At 41.2% G+C, this 21,634-nt stretch overlaps 1 protein-coding gene across 1 annotated transcript in view; it reads right to left on the bottom strand.

Moving 5' to 3' along the window:
- GPRIN3 (GPRIN family member 3) overlaps window positions 308–21,634 on the bottom strand; it is a 66,666-nt gene continuing 45,339 nt past the window's right edge. The window contains exon 2 of the mRNA XM_005681433.3: window positions 308–4,060. Coding sequence (XP_005681490.2) covers window positions 1,603–3,945 — 2,343 coding nt within the window. The 5' untranslated portion in view covers window positions 3,946–4,060 and the 3' untranslated portion in view covers window positions 308–1,602. The remainder of the gene's footprint in view (window positions 4,061–21,634) is intronic.

Raw genomic sequence — 21,634 nt, 5'->3', positions numbered from 1 at the left:
CTAACAGTGATTCTCTAAATGCAAGGCAGAAACCAACAACCTCCAGGGCTCACTCCCCTCTTCCCCTCTGGCCCCACTCAGGCCACTGTGGTCACCCCAGCCAGTGCCCTGCACAACACCCACGGGCCCGAGGACACGCTTCCATTATGGAGACGGGTGAGGGCTCAGCTCAAACAGGTGCCTATGTTCTCAAGGACTGCTGCTGCTGCTGCTAAGTGGCTTCAGTCGTGTCCGACTCTGTGAGACCCCATAGACGGCAGCCCACCAGGCTTCCCCGTCCCTGGGTTTCTCCAGGCAAGAACACTGGAGTGGGTTGCCACTTCCTTCTCCAATGCACGAAAGTGAAAAGGGAAAGTGGACTAAGCTCACCCAAAGTTCAAATGATGTTTTAGTAAAGGCAGTTTCTTTTAATGGGTTGGAAGGATGAGATATGATGGTATTTCTCTTAAAATTAATAGGCTTGAAGAGATTACCTTTTAACCACAGATTAGTCTTACGCAATTAGATGATATCAGTCTGCATACAAAAGCAGCAAGGGAGCTCATTTCTATTTGACTACATTTTCTATTAGAAGCTACCAAACCAAATCAAAACAAAAATACAAACTGCATCCTGTTTACAGGAGCCACAGTTAAACCTGCTGTTTTGTTACTCAGGAGACTTTCTTTTTTTCAACACAAGAAAAGGAGTGTTTGGTAATTGGCTATTTATAATTCCTTACCAGAACCTTAACATTCTCAGCAGAATGTTATTGGAGACAGCTGAACAACATAAAATTCAGTATTATCAATAATATGATAATTCTCTTCAAGAATTCAGTCACATGTATTTCCTCTTGGGCAAGGAAATATGAATTTAATCTAAGCACAGAGATGACTCTTGCCCTTAGTGCAGGAAAATGTATATACATAAATTCATGTTTTATGTGGGCAGTATTCAAATGGTTTGCTAACTTTTTTCCTAATATAACTTTCTTACATTTATTAACAGGTATAACAAGGTCTATAAAAAGGGTTATATGCAGATGTTTACAAATATTATTTCATATTTGGCATTTTATGCATGTAAGTACTTTTATTTATACCCTCTAGCCGAGGAATGAGTCAAATTTGTTTCCATTGTTTTTCCATGATATTTCTCATCACCTACTTAAATTTTGTGTGGTATCAGCATTCTTATTGCAATGGGCTACAAAGTATAACTGTTTTTGCTAACAGTGTCTTTGCTACTTTTAATATAAAGCAGGGGTTTTAATGGAAATACCATAGTGTGATAAATTGAGGCAGTAATATAAAATGACACATGTGTAATGAGCATGTTATTCTAAAAACATCATATTAAAAAAAACAGTGTTATTTCCTCTTAATTAAGGTTGTAAACCTTCAGTGAAGCTTACTTCTTCACTTCCTTTCAAATTGAAACAATATTTTTGATTTATGGAGCCCCAAGCAAAGGACCCCGCCGTTGTTAGTAGCAATTTCTGTGAGTTAATGCTTTCTCTTCCTGGCCCCTCAGAAGAAAAATGAAGTAAGCTCTGACATAGACAGATGGACACCTCTGAAGCCCGTAGCAGTATCCAAGGGCTTCTGGACACGTTCCTTTTCAGTCCAGCACAGAGGAAGGAGCAGGACGAATGCAGCAGCTGGGGCGTCGAAAGTTCTGCAGCATGGACTGGAAAACGCCGTGCTGCCTGCCTTTGAGCTTTTTATTAGAAGAAGTATCTGAGGAGATGGACCTCCGGCTCTGGCCGCTTTGAGCTTTGATTAACTTCTCGTGTTCTCTGATTTGTCTTTGTAAATGGTTCTGTATGGCAATGCCCAGGGACTCCGGGTCCAGGGAAGCGCCATACACCTCCCAGGTCATGCCCTGCTCGTCCCACACCACGTCCCGAACACGCTTGGACTGTTTTAACTGGAGCTTGGACTCGGCACTCAGCTGCTTCTTCTTCTCTCCTGGAGTGAGTCCCACCTGGGCGGCGGCAGCCGTCACGTTTAACTTCTGCTCCTTGAGGAACTCGCTGACCCGGCTGGCTCTGCGGGGGCTGGCTTTGACGGAGCGAGAAGGGGTCCTTTTGCCAGAGCCAGGACTAGAGTCCCCAATGGCATCCGACGGCAGGCTTAGGCTGGCAGCTGTCTTGGTCTGTCTGGTTTCTTCCCCGGTGCCCTCCTGGCTCCTTCTAACTGGGGAGGGTGTAGGGCTGGGACCTGATGCCACGCCTCCACTTTCTTGAGATTTAGGATTGAGCAGTAGGCTTTTGGCTTCTGCCCTTGCCCTCACCTCCAGGATATCGATGCAAGGAGATTCTTGTTCTTTCATTATCTGAGGAGACGCAAGCTTCTTCTCTCTTGCATCCCCTTCATTTGTGAGATCCAAGCTCCTGGACTGGTCGGCTTTGCTGGCAGGGCCACAGGAGTCGGAGAGTTTGCAGTCGGGGTCTGGTTTGTGGCCACTGGTGGTTGCCACTGCAAACTCAGATGGCTTCGTTTCACATTTCCCTAATCCATGACCTGTTTCAACTTGACGTCCTGCGCTAAAAGAAATCTGGTCACTGGGGCTAGCTTTCAGGGAGTTAGAACTAGTACCCGAAAGCTGTCTAAAGGTAAGCTCTTGCCCCGCTAGGGTCATTTCCGCTGATTTCCTGTCTTCTTTACACGTCTCCTGAGCATCACGGGATGACATGTTCATGGCTGAGGTTTTAAGGACCTCCCCCGGTAGGCTCCCTGATTTACTTTCTCCTTGGAAAGCTGCAGAAACAGCTGTAGCTGTCTGGATGTGCACCGCTGGCATGAGGTCACGGCACTGACCAGCCTCCCGGGGGGCTAGGGTGTTCTCAGAGAGCTCCAATGTGTGGTTCGCACTGCCGTGGCAAATGACACGCAGCTGTTCTTGTTCGAACCGCTCTGGAGCAGGGGTTTCCTTTAAGAATGCAGCGAGGATGCTGGGGCTGGTGGATGCCGATCTGCTCTCGACACTCGCCACTGCCTGCACCTCGGCATCTTGCTGAGCCCTGGGCGGGGTTTTCTTGATCTCATTTTCAGCTTGGCTGGTCATTGTACTTGCTTCTTTAAACCTTGACACTTGAGGCTGTGCTGCCAGCGGCACCTTCTCTGGATCTGGAGGAAACATTGATCCGTTGCTAGGGAGGTCGGATGGTTGAGGAATCACCGAAGTCATGGCCTGGGTGTCTGAGGTGGCGGCAGAGGGCGGTTTGTTCCCTGAACATCCATCTTCTCCTGTTGGAGAGCCACAGGACCTTGTCCGGGAAGTGCAGACAGCTTGCTGCCTTTCTGCTTCGGGTCCACCTACAGTAGCGCAAGTAGGACTGGACGCCCTGGCTGCTGTATCTTCAGTTTGCACCATTCCCTGCACTGTTTCTTGAGAAGGAAAATCACAGGGCACTTGATCTTTGCCACAGATGACCCCCACCGGACAACTTGACTTCTCAGGTTGCCCTCCATCTGCAGTTCTCTGTGATTTCACCAGGGCATCTTCAGGCTCTGCTTGGGGGCTGGCATTGGGCTGGTTACCTGGAACAACTGGGTGGATGTGTTGATTGGCTGGCATTGTAAATGTTGCACGTATTAGATCCTTGCCTGCTGCAGAACACAGGGCTGGTGCTGTGGGCTCTCTGCCCCCTGACAGCTGAGTATTGCCAGGAGAGTTGAGTGTGGGAGATGCCTTCCCCACCTCACTGACAATGTCAGGAGAGGGCATGGCTGGCTGCGAGGGCACATGCTCATCGGCCTGCATCAGGGCCTTGGCAGCTGTTCTGGGGCTGAGATCTGGCTCTGCAGGAGTGCTGGAAAGGCCATTGGTGTTCTCACACAGGACTTCTGGTCGAGGCTGGGGTGAGGCAGCCTGCACCTCTCCCAGGCCCTCTTCTTCTCCAGAAGCTGCAATCAGGGATGTTTTGGCTGATCTCAGAGGGTCAGGTACAGTCCCCATGGAATCTCTCTCCAGGAAAAACCTTGGAGCTCGCACCTGGACAGCGCTTCTATACGGAAGCAGCCGAAGCTCAAAGTGAAGATGCAATCAGGGGTGATTCCTCTGAAGGACCAATCTGTGAATCAAGGAAACAGTACCATTAATACAGTACAGTACCTGGGGGTTGAAACTATACCAATTTGTCACTTGTATAGGGTCTCACAAGCACAGGAAATCTTTTCTTTCCATAACTGTTGATATAAATGCAGATCTTGGGAAGAAAGATTATGGAAAAATTATTTTAATTAGACAAGTATTATCTTGATATGTTAGTTTCTGCTTCATCCCATTGCTGTCTAGAAAATAGGCTTTTAACGTATTAATACTTACATATGCACTTGATAACTACTTCAAGTCATTTGTGTAATCTGATTTACCAGATATCAGAAAATCCTATAAAGCAACTGTAATCAAATGAATAAGTATTAAAATAAGAAATAAGCCCAAACAGATATGTAGACTAGATTATCTTGAAACAGATCCAGATATAAAATGCAGATTTAATATATGACAAAAGAGGCATTTCAATCTAGTGACAAAAGGATGGATTATTTAATATAAGGGGCTGGAAAACTCTTTAGTCATCTGAAAGAAAAGAAAGCTCCCTCTTATACCAATTCCAAAACTAAATCTTAGATAGACTTAGAGAGATTAAAGCTTAAAATATAAATATTTAAATAAAAAATTCTGTTCAGAAAATATAGGCTCATAAACATATCTAGGAGCAAGGTAGATAGGTTTCTTTGGCCAGGCAGAAAATATACCCAGAATTATGAGAGAAAACGTCAGCACAGATGACTAAAAAAAATGACAAAACTTTTGCATGGCAAAAGATGATACAAACAGATACAACAGGTTTGAAAAAGTGTTTCCAACCCTAGAGGACAGGTAAAAATATCTGAAATATAGTAGAAGTTCTTAAAAACTTATAAGGAGACAAAATAATCCATTGGAAAAATGGATATGGAAGCACAGTTTATAAGGTAGGAAATCCAATAGCCAACAACCTGATGAAAAGATGGATCAAATTCATTTGTAATCAAAGAAATGCAAATAAACAATGAGATTTTACTCTGTACCAACTGCACTTGCAAAAACTTTTAAAAAATGTTGTAACACCATGGCCTGGGAAGACCTTGTGAAAGGAAGTATTTCTATTAGTTGTACGTGCAAATGTGTATTGTTGCAGCTTTCTTAGGGAAGTAGTTTAGCTTGTAAAACTAAAAATACACATGTCCTTCACTCAGTGAACCTATCAATAGAAATAAAATACCAGCATATGTAGATAAACATACAAGTATGTTTATTAAAAAAACTTTCCCTAGTAGGTCAGATGGTAAAGAATCCACCTGCAATGGAGGAGACCCAGGTCCAATCCCTGGGTTGGGAAGATCCCCTGGAGAAGGAAATGGCAACCCACTCTAGTATTCTTGCTTGTAAAATTCTGTGGATAGAGGAGACTGGTGGGCTACAGCCCATGAGATCACAGAGTTGGACACCACTCAGTGACTAACACATGCATACATGTTTATTGAAGAACTATTTGTAGAGGCAAAAAACTCAAACTGGTCTCCTTAAATAGGTGGAGAGGCAGAATAAATCATGATATATATAGCTCTACAGTAGGGCATTATACAACCATTAAAATAGCTAATGAGGCTATAACTTTTCACTTGGGAGAAATTTCACCAAGGTATGGTTGAATGAGAAAAGCAAGGTACATAAAAGAATATCTGTTTTCATTTCTGTAAAACAGTGACCTAAAACTCTACATACATATGTGTTATGTGTGTGTTTGTGTATAATTATATAAATTCCAAAAATATACATAATGAGACATATTAGGTGGCAAATGGAGTTTCGTGACTTAGAATAGGGAAAAAGAGATGCAGGTATCCAAAAGTGGGAAAATTTTGGATGTTAACAAGTATATCTGAGTCTTTAAAAGTATATATGAAAATTTATTCATGTGTGTTTATGCATAAACATTTTTTTAGAAAGAATAACCTGACTATGTGATGAAGACAAAGCAATAGTTCAGAAATTAGCAGATGACTGTTTTAATATTACTTCTATCACTCAGAGGTTCTATGACCTCATGGGAATCTCTTAATCTTTCTGCACCCCAAATTAACTCATTGGCAAAATGAATTATATGATTTCTAAGGGCTCTTCCAGCTCCAAACTTCAAAGATCCTACTTTTTGCTGTGATATAGATAATAAATCAAACATCACAATCATAACTCCAGCTTTAGGGTCAAAGTAAGGCAAAGGTCAATCTGGTTGGGCCCAGATTTTGAAAATAAATACTTTTGTATTTTCGTTCAATGGTATTTGATTGCTCAATCATATGACATTTACCAATAAATCTAATTTATCTTCTTTCCCAAAGAGCTCTTCCTTCTAATTTCATTATTCATATTGATGGGTTAAATATTTTCCCATCCTTGGTCTTGACTGGTTTCTGCTCATTCAAATCACTTCCCCAGGTTTATGTTCCATTTCTTCCTTTCTAGAATTTTCTGTTGCAGTCACTTTTTGTGCCCCAAGCTATTTTCCCTCTGCCTCTTTGTCATCCGTCTTTATTATACCTTTAGTACTACTCTCTGACCTCATCTTCAAAAAGCATACTTGTTCTTCAAAACCCCACTTAAACCCCATCCTTTCTGAAGGATCCTAAGGCTTTTTAAGTCATAAAATCTCTCTTTTCAAAATTCTACAGCTATGGCCATCTGTGTTCTTTGTATTGTGCTTTTCATGTACTGTTTTTGTGCTGTTGTTGCTTGTATAAATGTCTCATTTCTCCGGAAGTCCTTCAAGTCCCAGGAGGGAAGGGGACGATCTTACTGATTCTTTTCTGTCTATTCCTCAGGACATGGTGCAGAGCCTTGTGCACAAAAAGGTGTTAATTGATCCCATTTCTCTCCAAAATGGCCATTATTAAGCCCTGCCAAACTTCAAAATAATCAGCAAATTTAAACCATGACATGAAATAGTAATGAAAACAGTATTTAAAAGAGTGCTATTTTTTGGAAATAAAATAGTTGTATCTTATTTATGAGACTTTACATAATTAAAAACAAGTCCATTGGCCACCTCCTATAAAAAGTTGGAAGGTCAGAACATCTGGTTGTGGGATATCCCTTGTTACATGGCTGGAGCCAAGAAGCCTGGCTTGCCAGAGAGGACTGTAAAATATGAACACCTCAGCGTCCAGCATCTGAAGGCTGGAAGACTTAGAAAAGATGAGAAACTTCACTGAAATCTCAGAAGTCACCAAGTTGATCCCCATTTCCCACAGAGAGCTGATTATACTAGTTTATATTTAAAAGAACATTTTCTTTTTGTGTGCTTTGTTAGCAGCAGTTAAATTATCCATCAATTCAAGAAGAAAAGCCCAGATTGCTTGGTTAACACATGTAATCTGAAATCTCTTGATTCATGAGTAGATAGGAAACCAACACTACTTGAAACACATTTGCTATTGTAATTGTCACTGCACCTCCATGAGCCCTGGACAGACTGCTTAACCTCAAGAAACAATTCTCCTCCCTTTGCTCCTTTCCTCTCCAACTAAATAGCAGAAATCTACAGTCTCTAATAGGTTACACAAATAGGTTATTTAAAAAGATGTAATTACTTGGTGGTTTAGAGTAAGGAGTAAGTCTTTAAAATCAGTAGGATTCCATTGTGATAAGATTTAATGACCTTTAAAAATGAGGTTATTAAATGAGGTGGTCCACAGACTGAATAAATTCCTTCTGCAGGTCTGTCTGTATGTTTCTTGTGCAACTTTCCCTTCCGTTTCCTTTCTCTTCCCCTCTCTCTCCTTTCCCTTTTTCTCTTCCCTCTGTCTACTGAAGAGATCATTCATAAAAATCCATATTTCTGTTTCTCCACCTTCCCACCTCAGAAGACATGCATTTCCAGATACCAACACAACGTGGCAATGTGAAGCTCAGTCTTTCTAGAGCACAGGGGCATTCCAGACTCCACACAACCCTTCCTCACCTAGACGGCTTCACTCCTTTGCATAATTTACCCTGGCTCCTGTGGACGGGTAAGTTTGAGAGCTTTGTGTTAAGAGCACTGACACAGTAGACTTCCCAACCTAATTTTCAGTCTTCTGAGGACAGGGGGGCATTGTGTTTAAGAACATGAACCCTGGGGCCAGGCCCCCTGGGTTCCACCACATATCAGTTCCACCATATAGCTCTAGCTTTGTGTGCTTGGGCAAGTAATTTAACATCTCAGGGCCCCAGTGTAATCCATAAATTGAGGCTAATAATAATAATACAGCCTCACTGAGCTGTTGTGAGGAATAGATTAAGCTCTTAAAACAAGTAATGTCTTGGCTCATGTTAAGCACCAAAGAAGTGTAAGCCTCTTTTAAAAAACCTCATATTTATGCTTTGATCTGGGGCTTCCCAGGTGGCACTAGTGGTTATGAACCCGTCTGCCAATGCAGGAGACATAAGAGACACGGGTTCGGGAAGATGCCCTGGAGGAGGGCATGGCAACCCACTCCAATATTCTTGCCTGGAGAATCCCATGGAAAGAGGAGCCTGGCGTTCTACAGTCCATCGGGTCACACAGAGTTGGACACAATGGACACGACTAAGTACGCATGCAAACTTTGATCTATGTTAAAGAGAAATTTATTCTGACGCTTGTTAAAATGATAAGGAAGACTTCATTTAGGCTATTGCAATAGGGGTAAAGCCCATGCAGGAGGAAAGAAAGACTGTGTTCAACTCCAAATACACAAAAATGTGTAGGGATTTATAACCAAGGAGTAGGTTTGTGTGTCAATGAGGGTGGGGTGGGGGCGAGTCAGTGGATGGAAAATGATTAAGAAGAGACATCAACGGTAGGGGGACTGTTGCTAAAGGCAACAATCTTAAAATTCAGCATTAAAAAAACTAAGATCATGGAATCTGGTCCCATTACTTCATGGAAAATAGGTGGGGAAACAATGGAAACAGTGACAGCCTTTATTTTCTTGGGCTCCAAAATCAATGTGGACAGTAACTGCAGCCATGAAATTAAAAGATACTTGCTCCTTGGAAGAAAAGCTATGACAGACCTAGACAGCATATAAAAAGGCAGAGACATCACTTTGGTCCATATAGTCAAAGCTGTGGTTTTTCCAGTAGTCTTGTATGGATGTGAAAGACGAACCATAAAAAAAGCTGATCAGTCCTGAGTGTTCATTGGAAGCGCTGATGTTGAAGCTGAAACTCCAATACTTTGGCCACCTGATGCAAAGAGCTGACTCATTTGAAAAGACCCTGATGCTGGGAAAGATTGAAGGCAGGAGAAGAAGGGGACGACAGAGGATGAGATGGTTGGATGGCATCACTGACTCAATGGACATGAGTTTGAGTAAGCTCCAGGAGTTGGTCTGGTGTGCTGCAGTCCATGGGGTCTCAAAGAGTCAGACACGACTGAGCAACTGAACTGAACTGAAAGATAGCTGAGTGCCGAAGAATTGATACTTTTGAACTGTAGTGCTGGCAAAGACTCTTGAGTGTCCCTTGGATAGCAAGGAAATAAAACCAGTCCATCCTAAAGGAAATCAACTCTGAATACTCATTGGAAGGACTGATGCTGGAGGTGAAGCTCCAATACTTTGGCCACCTGATGCACAGAGATGACTCACTGGAAAAGACCCTGATGCTGGGAAAGACTGAGTGTAGGAGGTGAAGGAGGTGACAGAGGATGAGATGGTTGGATGGTATCACCAACTCAATGGACATGAGTCTGAATGAACTTCCAGGAGACAGTGAAGAACAGGGAAGCCTGGCTTGCTGCAGTTCATAGGGTCCACAAAGAGTCGGACATGACTTTGCAACTGAACAACAACAAATTGAGAACGACCAAGACTGAGATCTAATTAAGAAATGGGCTCACAGGAGCCCAACTTGAGGTTAGTAAAGGAAGGAGTCCTTATCATCTCATCTCATTAACAGCAGCAAATAAGAATTTTCTTACAAGACTCTCTGGGGCATTATGACTTCTTTCTGAATTGGGCATGAATTCCACAGAAGCTGATGGTATCATTAAGTCAGTTTGTTTGTAAGTCTGTTGGAGAACTGGACTTTTGACAGCAGGTCCCTTCGGCGCTTTTGCCTTTAAAATTGTGAACAAAGACTTAAACTTGTTCCAGCAATGCAGCAAGCCTGCAGGGTAAACACTACTGACTTTTTACAGGGAAGGTAACTGAGGCCCAGAGACTGACTCGAGGCCAATCTAATTCCTGTTATAATTGAATTCTCATGAATGGTAACGCCTGGGCCCCATCTATGCTGCTTCCTTATTATCTCTAATTCTGGAAAGAAAATGTAAAAAAGAGGGAAAAGAAAAGTATCTTCAGAGGAGAGGGAAGTTTCTTTCTGTAAGTGGTTTGCAACTTAGCAGCAGCTTGGACGGTACTGACTACAATGGCATTCCCCACTGGCCACTTTATGAAAAGCTCAACTTGTTGAAAGCCGACACCGCCACTGCTCATTCTGAAAATAGTGGGTTCCACTACTCAGCCGCGCTGCCTATTTTCATAACAGACACCCACGCTTAATAAGACGGGCAGCAGGAAATTGCAGCCCTTTGTGACTTGCTCCAAAGCTGCTCTGGTGGGAAGAGCATTAGAGGCAAACAAGAATGGGGAGAGGCTTGACAGTCCTGGGCCAGCAAGATGCCAATATGCTGCAGATCACGGTGACAATCCTGTGGCAGCAATGACCTTTGCCCACTTAATGACATCTGCGCTGCTCGAACAAGGGCTCCAGGATGTCATCAGAACTCTTTAGTGACATTAGGAAAGTGTTACAAGGACCCTGGTGTCCCTGTTTACACTCATCTGACACCAGCCATCAGATGGGTGATCACAAAGACCCTTGGAGAACAGTAGGATGAGAGATAAGAGACTGTTAATCCTCAAAAAAAGGATAAAGAAAAAAAATATCATCTGGTTTCCTATTCAATCTGATTTTATTTGCTCCCTTTACTTGGAACCTTTGCCTAGATCATTTGCATTCTGAACCCAGCAGATCCTGCCAGTGCACAGCTTTAAGGGGAGGTGATTCAGTCCCAGGAAAACACCCACAGGCTAGGAAAAGCAGTTGCTGCTTCTTTCTTTAAAAAATCATACCCTCACACTAATAGCTGCCTCAAATGCACTCTTCAAAGATATCAGCTGAAAAACTGGTTCTTCCCTTCGAACTGCATCTAAAGTCAATCAGAAGGCTCAAGAGACAGGCAGTCTCTGCTTTGTGCCAACAACAGTGTCCCAGACTTTGGGTTATAATGGTTATTTTAATAAAGGCACATGAGAAACAGGCTGCATCCCTTCCCCATTCGGCTTTTCTTTTGTTCCACAGTTTTTCAGAAAAACAAATGCATGGTTTGTGATCTCATTGAATTCCATGGTAAGCAGGGCTGGACAAAAACAAAGATGTAAAAATGAGCTTTGAAAAGCATGAAGACCACAAATATATCCTTCCTTTTTGTCAAATATGATTTGAAAAGATGACTTCTAAGTTCACAACTGATTAGAAGCACACAGTACAGCAAGCACTCCCTTACTGTTCTCTATATTCCAAACATTGTTCTTTATGTGAATTTGTTTGACTCAGAACAACTCCAGGTGGATGGTCCTACTCTGAGTTCCATGTTGCAGAACTGGAAGCTGAGGCAAGGTCATGCAAGCAAGCAGTAAGAGACAACAGATTTAAATCCAGACCATATGGCTCCAGAGTCCAAGTTGTTAACCAATTTTACACAGGAGAGAGATGGGCATTTCTTCTAGAGGCAAGCTCAATGACCTGGGCAAGAAAGAAGTGTAGTCAGACAATGAAAGAAACAAGAGAAAACTCAAAAAACATAGCCTTGAAACCATTTACCAGCTCAGGCTAATAGAGGTAGACCAAATTCCTGCTCTTCATAATGATTTATCCAATTTGAATGCATTAAGGGTCACAGAGTTTTCTGAGAAGCTGATGAAAACTATGTACTCTTTCTAGAAACACATATGTGCGCACACACATACACGTATGTAGATAATTTTAGGAAATTCATGTCTAGAAAACTTTCTAAGACTGCACCTTAATATCCTTTTGTCTGAGGCCTTGGAAAAACGTCACAAGATGGAATTTATCTGCCTCAGGGTTGTTACAGAGCTTAAATAAGTTAAACACTGCTGGTTCTTGGAAAATAACAGATACACAATCAGGAAATATTATCATTTAAAAATATTACTTTGGAGTCATTTACCTAAGAAGGTAGAAACCATGCAATCTATTTCTAGAAAGCCATCTTAAACGTCCCAATACTTAAAATTTAAGTTTACAATATGTTCTCCCAAACCCCTGACCAAACACCATCATTTGAAGAGGAAAGTTTTAGCTAACTTGAAAATAAACACAATAGTGAGCTCTATTCTTTTTAGATCATGTAGGAAATGTGACCTTTTCAGGTTTTTTCTCATGAAAGTCAAGACTCAAGCTTTAGTAACCTTCAAAAATTAACCCCTCAGTAGCTCCACTGTCCCACCTGTGGAGATAACTATCTAAAGTTACCTAAGATCATTTCTATAAATATCCAAGATACCTAAGTATCTAAGGTATCTAAATATCAAAGTTGCTGTTTCAAAAAAGTCTTAAAATATTTAAACTTGAACTATTCTAGGGAAGAATGATTAAATATTTGTTTTGCCTTTTTTTAAACCTTTTCCTAATCAAGGTGTCTCTTATCATTTACTAGGCTTGCTTTATAGATATTTGAATCTGAATGTTTTCTCTCAAAACTCAGCTTTGAAGGTCTTCAGTTGCAAGCTTGTCTTAATTGGAAAGAGAAGGCAACAGGATCTCAGAGCTAAAAGGTAGATGAACAACAAGCTGTTGAAATAAACCCAGCAGTCAGTATTTGCAACTTTTTTCTTTTTGCATTTGCATTTTAAACTGTTGTGTTAGACAGGATCAAAGCTGCCCCGCAGCCCAATTTTCTCCAAGATCCATTAGCGCCACGGAGCTTACAAACCAGAATTCTCGTCTTTGTTTCGTTTGACCTTGCAGGCCTGTTGCCACCCTTCCCCCACCCACACAGGTGCGGCTCCTTAAAACCTGGCCTCTGGCTCCACCCACTTCCCTTCTGGCCACGTGCCTCCACACGTGTGGCAGCCCTAGAGGGGGCTGCTGAGCGGAGACCGCAGCTAGCAGCCAGCGGTAGGAAAGCTTACTGGTGATTTTGGCCACTTAGTTCAAGTCACACTGGGGCCTTTAATCGGACGATGAAAAGTGTCTGACGGCAGGATTTGTGGTGACCGGACACATGTGAAAAGAGAGCTCTTCCCCAACCGTCAGTCAGGGCTCTTCTTAAAGCCAGTGGATTTGAGGTTCTTGCTTACCTGGGAAAGAATTCCGAGAGGAACTTACAGGTAGGAAGTGGATTTATTTATCCGCCCACACACAGGCGGAGTGTGGGCCACTTCAGAAGGGGAGAGAATGCGAGAGTGCAAGAGAAAGAAAGGGAGAGAGAGAGAGAGACAGAGAAAGAGAGAAATTCAGAATATAGCGTGGTTAGTTTTCATGGGCTGAGTAATTTCATAGGCTAAGAAGTGGGAGGACTGTACTAATTATTTTGGGGAAGGGGCAGGGATTTCTAGGAACTGGGCCACCGCCCACTTCTTGGCCTTTTCTCTTCCGCCTCAGAGCTGTCATGGCGCTGGTGGGTATGTCATTTACGTGCTAATATAGTACAATGAGCCTGTCATGAAACTCAAGGTTTACTGCAAGTCGAATCTTGGACCTAGTTGGTTCTGACCTGTCTTTGTAATGTCCCTATGGCCATGTCATTCTTTCAAAGGTCATGCCCTGCTCCCTTTCCTCTTGTTTCATCCTCTCCTAGAGAACAAGGTGGGGAGGAGGGAGAAAGCCAAGTGAGGAAGATGATGGATCCTTCGCAGCACAGACCTTCTGCTGTTGACCTGCATGTCTGGGAGAGTCTGGGATACTCTGCTCTTTGTTTTTTCCTTCAAATGGTTAGTCTTTATTTATTTTTGGCTGCACTGCACTGCAAGGTCTTAGTTTCCTGACCAGGGACCGAACCTGTGCCCCCTTCGGTGGAAGCACAGAGCCCTAACCACAGGACTTAAAGAGAATTCCCATGGGTGTTCCGCTTTTGAGGAGTAGTTTTCTTGTTGGGAGAAGGCAATGGCACCCCACTCCAGTACTCTTGCCTGGAAAATCCCATGGATGGAGGAACCTGGTAGGCTGCAGTCCATGGGGTCGCTAAGAGTCAGACACAACTGAGAGACTTCACTTTCACTTTTCACTTTCCTGCATTTGAGAAGGAAATGGCAACCCACTCCAGTGTTCTTGCCTGGAAAATCCCAGGGACGGAGGAGCCTGGTGGGCTGCCATATATCTATGGGGTCGCACAGAGTTGGACACGACTGAAGCGACTTAGCAGCATCAGCAGCAGCAGTTTCCTTGTTGAGGTCAGAATCTGCTTTGGGTGAGGTCTGAGTTGTGATTAGCGAAAAAGATGAACCAACCTGTCACTCTCCTGCGTTATAGTCTGTAAAGTCCTAAGTTAGGCCTCACTGAGGTCCTTAAAATTTTTGATTTTGCCCTTCAGAAGATTTCAGTCCATTTGAGGAGACAAGACAAATTCAATCCAAAGCTATAAATGAGCAAGCTAGTCTATAATTAAGTGATTAATGATATGGTAATAAACCAGAGTTTATAGAAGTTTAAGTCAGGGGAGGGGCCCATACTTCTTATTCAGCTGACACTTTCTGGTACAATTCCTCTGTCTGCTAGAAAAAATTACTTGTGTAAGTCTGAAGAAAACTGAAAGTAACAGAAAGTGAGCAAGTAAGAGTAAAAAAATAAATATATAAAATAAGTCACACTTTAAGTCACAATGAGACAACTAGAAAGTACTTTTACATCCATTCACTCATTTAATAAGCTGAGTACCTTCTTGATGCTGGATATTCAGATATAAATAAGATATATTCATCTTTTTTGAGGAGCTCACAGTTCCTGTAAATCATTAATTTCAATACAACATAAACGTTGGGAAAAAAAACCAAAAGCAAATGTACTATGAAAGCACAGAGGTCTCATTATTTTATTTGGTTACAGAGTCGAGGAGCTGCAGTTTTGTAAGATATATTTAATACAATCAGGAGGATGTAGACATGATCTATGGTAGGTGTTCTTACTTTGCACTACTGATGTTTTGGACCAGATAACCCTTTGTGGGGAGGGACAGAGGAATGACGGTCCTGTGCCTGTACCCTAGTGGCACCTCCACCTCCTTCTGGTGATAATAAAAAATGTCTCCAGACATTGCCAAATGTCTCCTGGGAGGCAAAACTGTCCCCAGTTGAGAACCACTCATCTAGGAGACAAATGTATCCACTTGGATAGAAAGCAGCATCTTCAGAATGAATACCATGAGTGGATGTGACAGCCTTTGAATTTACTCCAGGTACACAGGAATTAATGATAGAGTTTTCTGCTTTCAGGTCAAACATAGTGTTCTTCATATTCTACCTGTGAGAATGCAAATTTTTTTGAGAATGCAAATTAATACAACTTTTTTGGGCACTATTTATCAAAGATACAAAGTCAAATACACTTTGACTCAACAATTTCACCTTAGGTACTTATGAGTAAAATACATGTACTAATTGATACATGTACAAGGTTATTCACTGCATGAAATAACAAAAGATTAGAAGCAATCTAAATATCCATTAATAGGGAGCAGATTAGTTACACAATTTATGGCACGTCCATATAAGTTCAACGAGGTGAAAGTTGCTCAGTCGTGTGCTCAGTCGTGTCCGACTCTTTGTGACCCCATGGAATTCTCCAGGCCAGAATACTGGAGTGGGCAGCCTTTCCCTTCTCCAGAGAATCTTCCCAACCCAGGGATCGAACTGAGGTCTCCCACACTGTGGGAGGATTCTTTACCAGCTGAGCCACAAGGGAAGCCCAAGAATACTGGAGTGGGTAGCCTATCCCTTCTCCAGAGGATCTTCCAACGTAGGAATCGAACTGGGGTCTCCTGTATTGCAGGCAGATTCTTTGCTATATAAGCAGTCAGATTTAATAATGAGGAAACTTTTATATATTGATATGGAATGCTGCTGCTGCTAAGTCTCTTCAGTTGTGTCTGACTCTGTGTGATCCCATAGATGGCAGCCCACCAGGCTCCCCCATCCCTGGGATTCTCCAGACAAGAACACTGGAGTGGGTTGCCATTTCCTTCTCCAATGCATGAAAGTGAAGTCGCTCAATTGTGTCTGACTTTTAGCGACCCCATGGACTGCAGCCTACCAGGCTCCTCCGTCCATGGGATTTTCCAGGCAAGAGTACTGCAGTGGGGTGCCATCGCCTACTCTGATATGGAATAGTCCAAAACATATTGTAGGTAAAACAACAAGTAAGACAAAAACATAATGATAGTTAAAAAAAAAAAAAATCCCTAAGATACAGAGCAGTATGTTTCCAATGCTACTAACAGAAAGGGAAAAATGAGTATCTTTTGCTTGTGTATACATAAAATATCTCTGCAAGGATAAATAAGAAATTGTTTTCAGAGGAGGGGAACTGGGTGTCTAGGGGAATAGGATGGGTGGAAGACTGCATTCATATTCTTTGGTACTTTTTAAATTTTATGTTATATGAATGTACACATATTTAAAAATAATTAAAAATTTAAAAGCTCGTGCTCCCCTCCTAGGCAAAACTGAGAAAATCTGCACCCTGAATCTTTTCTATCAGTGCTGATGGATTTGTGCTGATCTGTCCTTTCACACTCTTGCCATCTACTCTTTGTTCGGTAAGGAGATCAGTCTGGAATGCAACCAGTTAAAAAGAAACCATAATTTCCTTATCCATCTTGGTTATCTACAAGCTCCAAGCTAGGCGATATAATTATTTTTCAAAGTCAACAGCTGAGAAATGCTTTTTAAAGCGATGTCTGTTGGGCCACAAAATAAAGTTTACTTAAGATTCTTTTCCCAGACTCTCTGACTCCTGTTTATCAGTTGATTTCCTTTTTTTCCCTCCCTCCTTTCCTATTCCTGGTAGCTTGAGCAGTTGGTCCTCAAGTCATATATACTTCAAACAATAAATCCAAGAATGGCCTAAAGCCAGACTCTGGGGAAACTGGGTCAAAACATCAATGAGAATGATTTTAAAAAGTTATTTTGTTTATATTTTGAGAATTGACTAAATATTAAGATATAAAGTTTAGAAAACATATTTTAATTGCCAGTTATCAAATACACCTCTTCTGTGTCTAGCAGGCTTAACTGAATTTATCATGTCTCACAACAGTGCAGTACCATACTACTTGGTCTCATTTAGCCAATTCTGAAAACGTACCTGCCACTTGCTGCCCGTGTTATCTTCCTAAAACAAACATACACTATGTCACTTCTCTGTGCAAAACAATTTTAATGGTTCTCCATTACCTATAAAATAAGATACATGCTCCTTAACACAGTTTAATAAATGTCCTTCACTATCTGATCCGGTTGTCTTTTAATAGTGACATCCTCTCTCATCATCTGTCAGACCTTGTATGTTGCTTACTCTTCTTTCAACAAGCTTCAAAGAGGGTTATTATCTTTATTTTACAGATGAGAAAGTTGGCTCAGAGAAATCCAGCTCATCAAAGTTGCAAGTTCAGTACGTGGCATAGTTGGAATTCAAATCCTGGTGAGTCTGAACCCACACTCTACTGCTTCCAAAGGCACAAAATGAGGTAAAAATGAATTCATGATGTATGCATATTAAAGACAGCAAGAGGGGTAAATATGCATAGCTTTTTGGAATTATAATGTCTCCCTAGGACCTTTTCTGATTACATCAGCCCAAACCAGTTGCCCTAGCTCTCATCTCCTGTAGTTAACTGTTCATTGTTGTACCCAATGGCGGTTTTTACCTCATCCTTTGTGCTCCAGGCAGAAGGCACAACTAGTACAAAAGTGGGAACTTACGGGTAAGGCTGAAGAGCCCAGCGTGGCAGCTGGAGCTGAGTAGGAGGGCAAGGGAGTGAAATCAGGTGAAGAGACAGCACAGGGCTTCTAAATGCCTTTGCTCAGGTATTGTCTTCCCAATGAGGTCCTCCAGACCAGCACATTATTAAATCACCAATCTCTGATTTCCACTCTGTTACTTCTGAAGTCCTACTAAGCTTATGTATAATTCTACTTCTGGGAAGTGAGCCTAAAGAAGTAAACAAAACAACATGAAAGTGTTGGTGAACAATGACATTCACTGGAGGGTTATACAGCAGGAGCTCTCTAACCTCCATCCAGCTAAAGAGCTTTCCATTCTCAATGTAGGCTTTACTGGTGAGAATCATGACTCATGGAACCTTCACAGAAAGTAGCCCCTTCTCTGGTGGTCCTGCCCAATTCTGTTTCCATCACTTATACTGTATTAAAACCAAGAGTCAGTGGCTTTTCCTAAACTTGCTCATTTCAATTGCTTGTGTTCTCACCACCACATCATTTGACTACTGTATTGCATAAAGAAGGATAAAACTTGATGACAAAAGTGCTTTTGCTTCTTGGAAGCCAAGGTGAATGCTTTGGTAAGACCTGACAAAGGTAGGTCACTAAAAAAAAAAAGGAGTGATCCAATTAGGAATGGGTAAGATGGCTATAAAAGGGGAAAATAACATTTAGTATTCTTATTCTTAATTAGAAATTCTTTGCTTTACTCTAATAAAACTGAAGTAGAAAAGTATCAAAGAGTCCATTATGAGTTTATATAAGAAAAAAGATACAAACTCCAACTAGTGGTTCCATTTGCCCTGTGTCAAAAGGCTAGTGAATGATGAAACTTAAAATGTTTTATGTTGGAAGGAAAATAATAAGAATATACATATCATTTCATAATTTCTTATTTTCTCTAGTTTTGATCAATTATATCAGTAAGTTGTGATGTTATAGGCTGTAAGAAATTTATATCTAATGTAATATGTAAAGAAAACACATATGCAGAAAAAATATTAGAAGGAAATATAGAAAATATTAGTGTGTTGATATATGGTAGTTTTATGGGTGATTTAAAAAATTTTATTCTTTTGTACTTTTAAAACCCTGTAGTCTTATTTCCACTGTATAAAACTTAGTAAAAAGTGTAAAGAAGAATAAGAATGGAAAAATATTACTGCCAAATCAAACTCCAGAACCCTGAGGTTTCCTACTTTATAACCCAGGTTAAAACTCTGGGTTCCCCATTGCTAAGAGTATCAGTAAGAAGGATGTTTTTCTCTAACATTGCACTTTCAGATCTAATTTTCTCTTGATTCACTTTGGATTTTCAGATATTACACCAGCTCTTTACTTTGTCTAACTAAATCAGTCCTGCCCTCTAGTCCTAAGTATACAATGAGACTTCACTGAATACCTGAGAAGAAATCTGGGGTTAAACCTGCCTCATTGAGGTAGTTGCTGCCTTAGAAGGTTTACAGTCACCCTGATGTTTCTGGTTCAACAGCATTAACATGCCTTTTCTAGGAGTTACTTATTACTGCTCCTCATCAGCCCTTGGCATTCTTTCCTTTCTGGGCTCCAGTAAGTCTCTGGCTTCTGGTTTAAGCCATTGAAAAGGCACAGTCGTTTCTCTCTCTCACTGCTTGTTTTAAGACATATTATGTCCTCTTTTTGTTTGTTAATATCTTTAAGTTCTACACGAATTTGAGTCTGCCCTTGAATGATAAGAAAAGATTTCAACTGTAGTGGGGAGGAATTCAGAAGAATCCACAAAAAGAAGACACAGACATGGGGAAAATATACTAGTTGTTCAAGGAAGAGTAGGTTGTCCTGAAAATTCAAATATAGTGTACTTATAAGCAGGAGTATCACTAAAAACGATTACCAGTTAGTACATGCCTACGTGTGCCTGACTTATCGGATGCAAGGCTATGTATGAAACAACCAATACTGGTATGTAGTTACATAAAAATGGCTATGGGGAGCTAAAAGCTGATACCATACATCAGGTGAGACTGGAAAGCCTTTATTGGCTTTGTTAACAAATTTGGGTTTCTTCAGTGGGCAGTAGGAAGCTACTGAGCTTTTCCAACAGGCCAGTGAGACAATTAGAAAGTTTACAAATGAAGCAGATTTCAAATTACACTGACTAGTAGAAAATAATCCAGTGAGGGAGATCAGTTACAAGACTACTTCCACCTAAAAAGGTAGGGAGAGTCCATCAATGTTGTTAATATAAAGAATATAAAGAGAAAAGAGATACGAAAACTATGGCAGAGGTGCCATGTGGGAGGGAAGCAAGGCTAGGGAGGAATCAAAGATGATTCCAAGATTTCAAATCAGAGCGACTGGGAGGATGTTGGGAAGGTTGACAAGATGATTAAAGAATAGGGAACCACATGTACACATAGCTATATTTAAAATGGATAACCAACAAGAACCTACTGTATAACACAGGGAACTCTGCTCAATATTATGTAACGACCTAAATGAGAAAAGAATTTAAAAAAGAATAGATACATGTATATGTATAACTGAGTCACATTGCTGTACGTCTGAAACTATGACAGCATTGCTAATCAACTACATTCCAGTATAAAATAAAAACTTTTTAAAATATAAAGAAGCTCTAACCTTAAAAAAAAAAAAAAACAAACCCAAAACTGAACAGGGACCAAAGCTGGACTGGAAGACTTTTAATGGGTGTCTGTGTGAAAGTTGGCAAATGGCATGAACAGGGTTACTCCTCTTAGCTGCTCTTCCACTGCTCTCTCTGTCTGTGCCTCTTAACTCCAGATAAACATATAACCCAATAAAAACAGTGCACTTAATATGCAGCTTCTCTTTCCAATTACATTGGTCCTGTGTATTCCTTTTTATATAGAAATTGTGGAGCCACTACTAAGGTACCTAAGTGATGAATGATGGGAATAGCAGGCCTACAAGCAGTGCTATGCTGGATCTCCATAGTCAGTAACTCTATCAGTAACATCAAGTAGCTTGAAACTGGCCATGGTGGGAGTATTTACAGAATACTGTAATACTGGCAACACAGAAACTGCCAAACTATAAATGGAGGGCTGTTTTTCTCCTAGAGAGCCAGTTATTAAATATTTATACCTCTCTTGAGAAATTGGCTATGAAAGCAAGAAAAATAGTGAAATTTTATATATGCTCTTGAATGACTGTAAGGCAACATTTAAGAATATCAGTTGGAAGGAGAAAAGGGGCAAGCATATAATTTTGAGGTATGCTTGATATACCTGCTATCAAGGTTCAGGCAATGTGGGATGGCAGAATTTATTCCCTCTGACAAGGAATTGCTAAATATTTCTAAGTTAGCTATTGTTTCCCTGAAGGAAAAACTTCTTTTGATTTTTAAGACAATATTTAATACTCTGGCATAAATATATTTTTCAAAGATGACCACTGTAGGCAATTCCTGCTTCTTATCCTTCCTGTAGCAGTTATCCTGCTGGATTTCCTCTGCAAGTCTGGTGAATTATTCAACTGTGCAATAATGACTTTTCTTCAGCAGCTAGCATGCTTAATATGTGAGTGTTAGTCACTCAGTCATGTCTGATTCTTTGTGACCCCGTGGAATATAGCCTGCCGGGCTCCTC

This window comes from Capra hircus, chromosome 6, assembly GCF_001704415.2.
Source record: "Capra hircus breed San Clemente chromosome 6, ASM170441v1, whole genome shotgun sequence".
Lineage (NCBI taxonomy): Eukaryota > Metazoa > Chordata > Mammalia > Artiodactyla > Bovidae > Capra > Capra hircus.
Note: the sequence above shows the minus strand (reverse complement) of the source record. Positions and strands in the feature narration are given on the sequence as shown.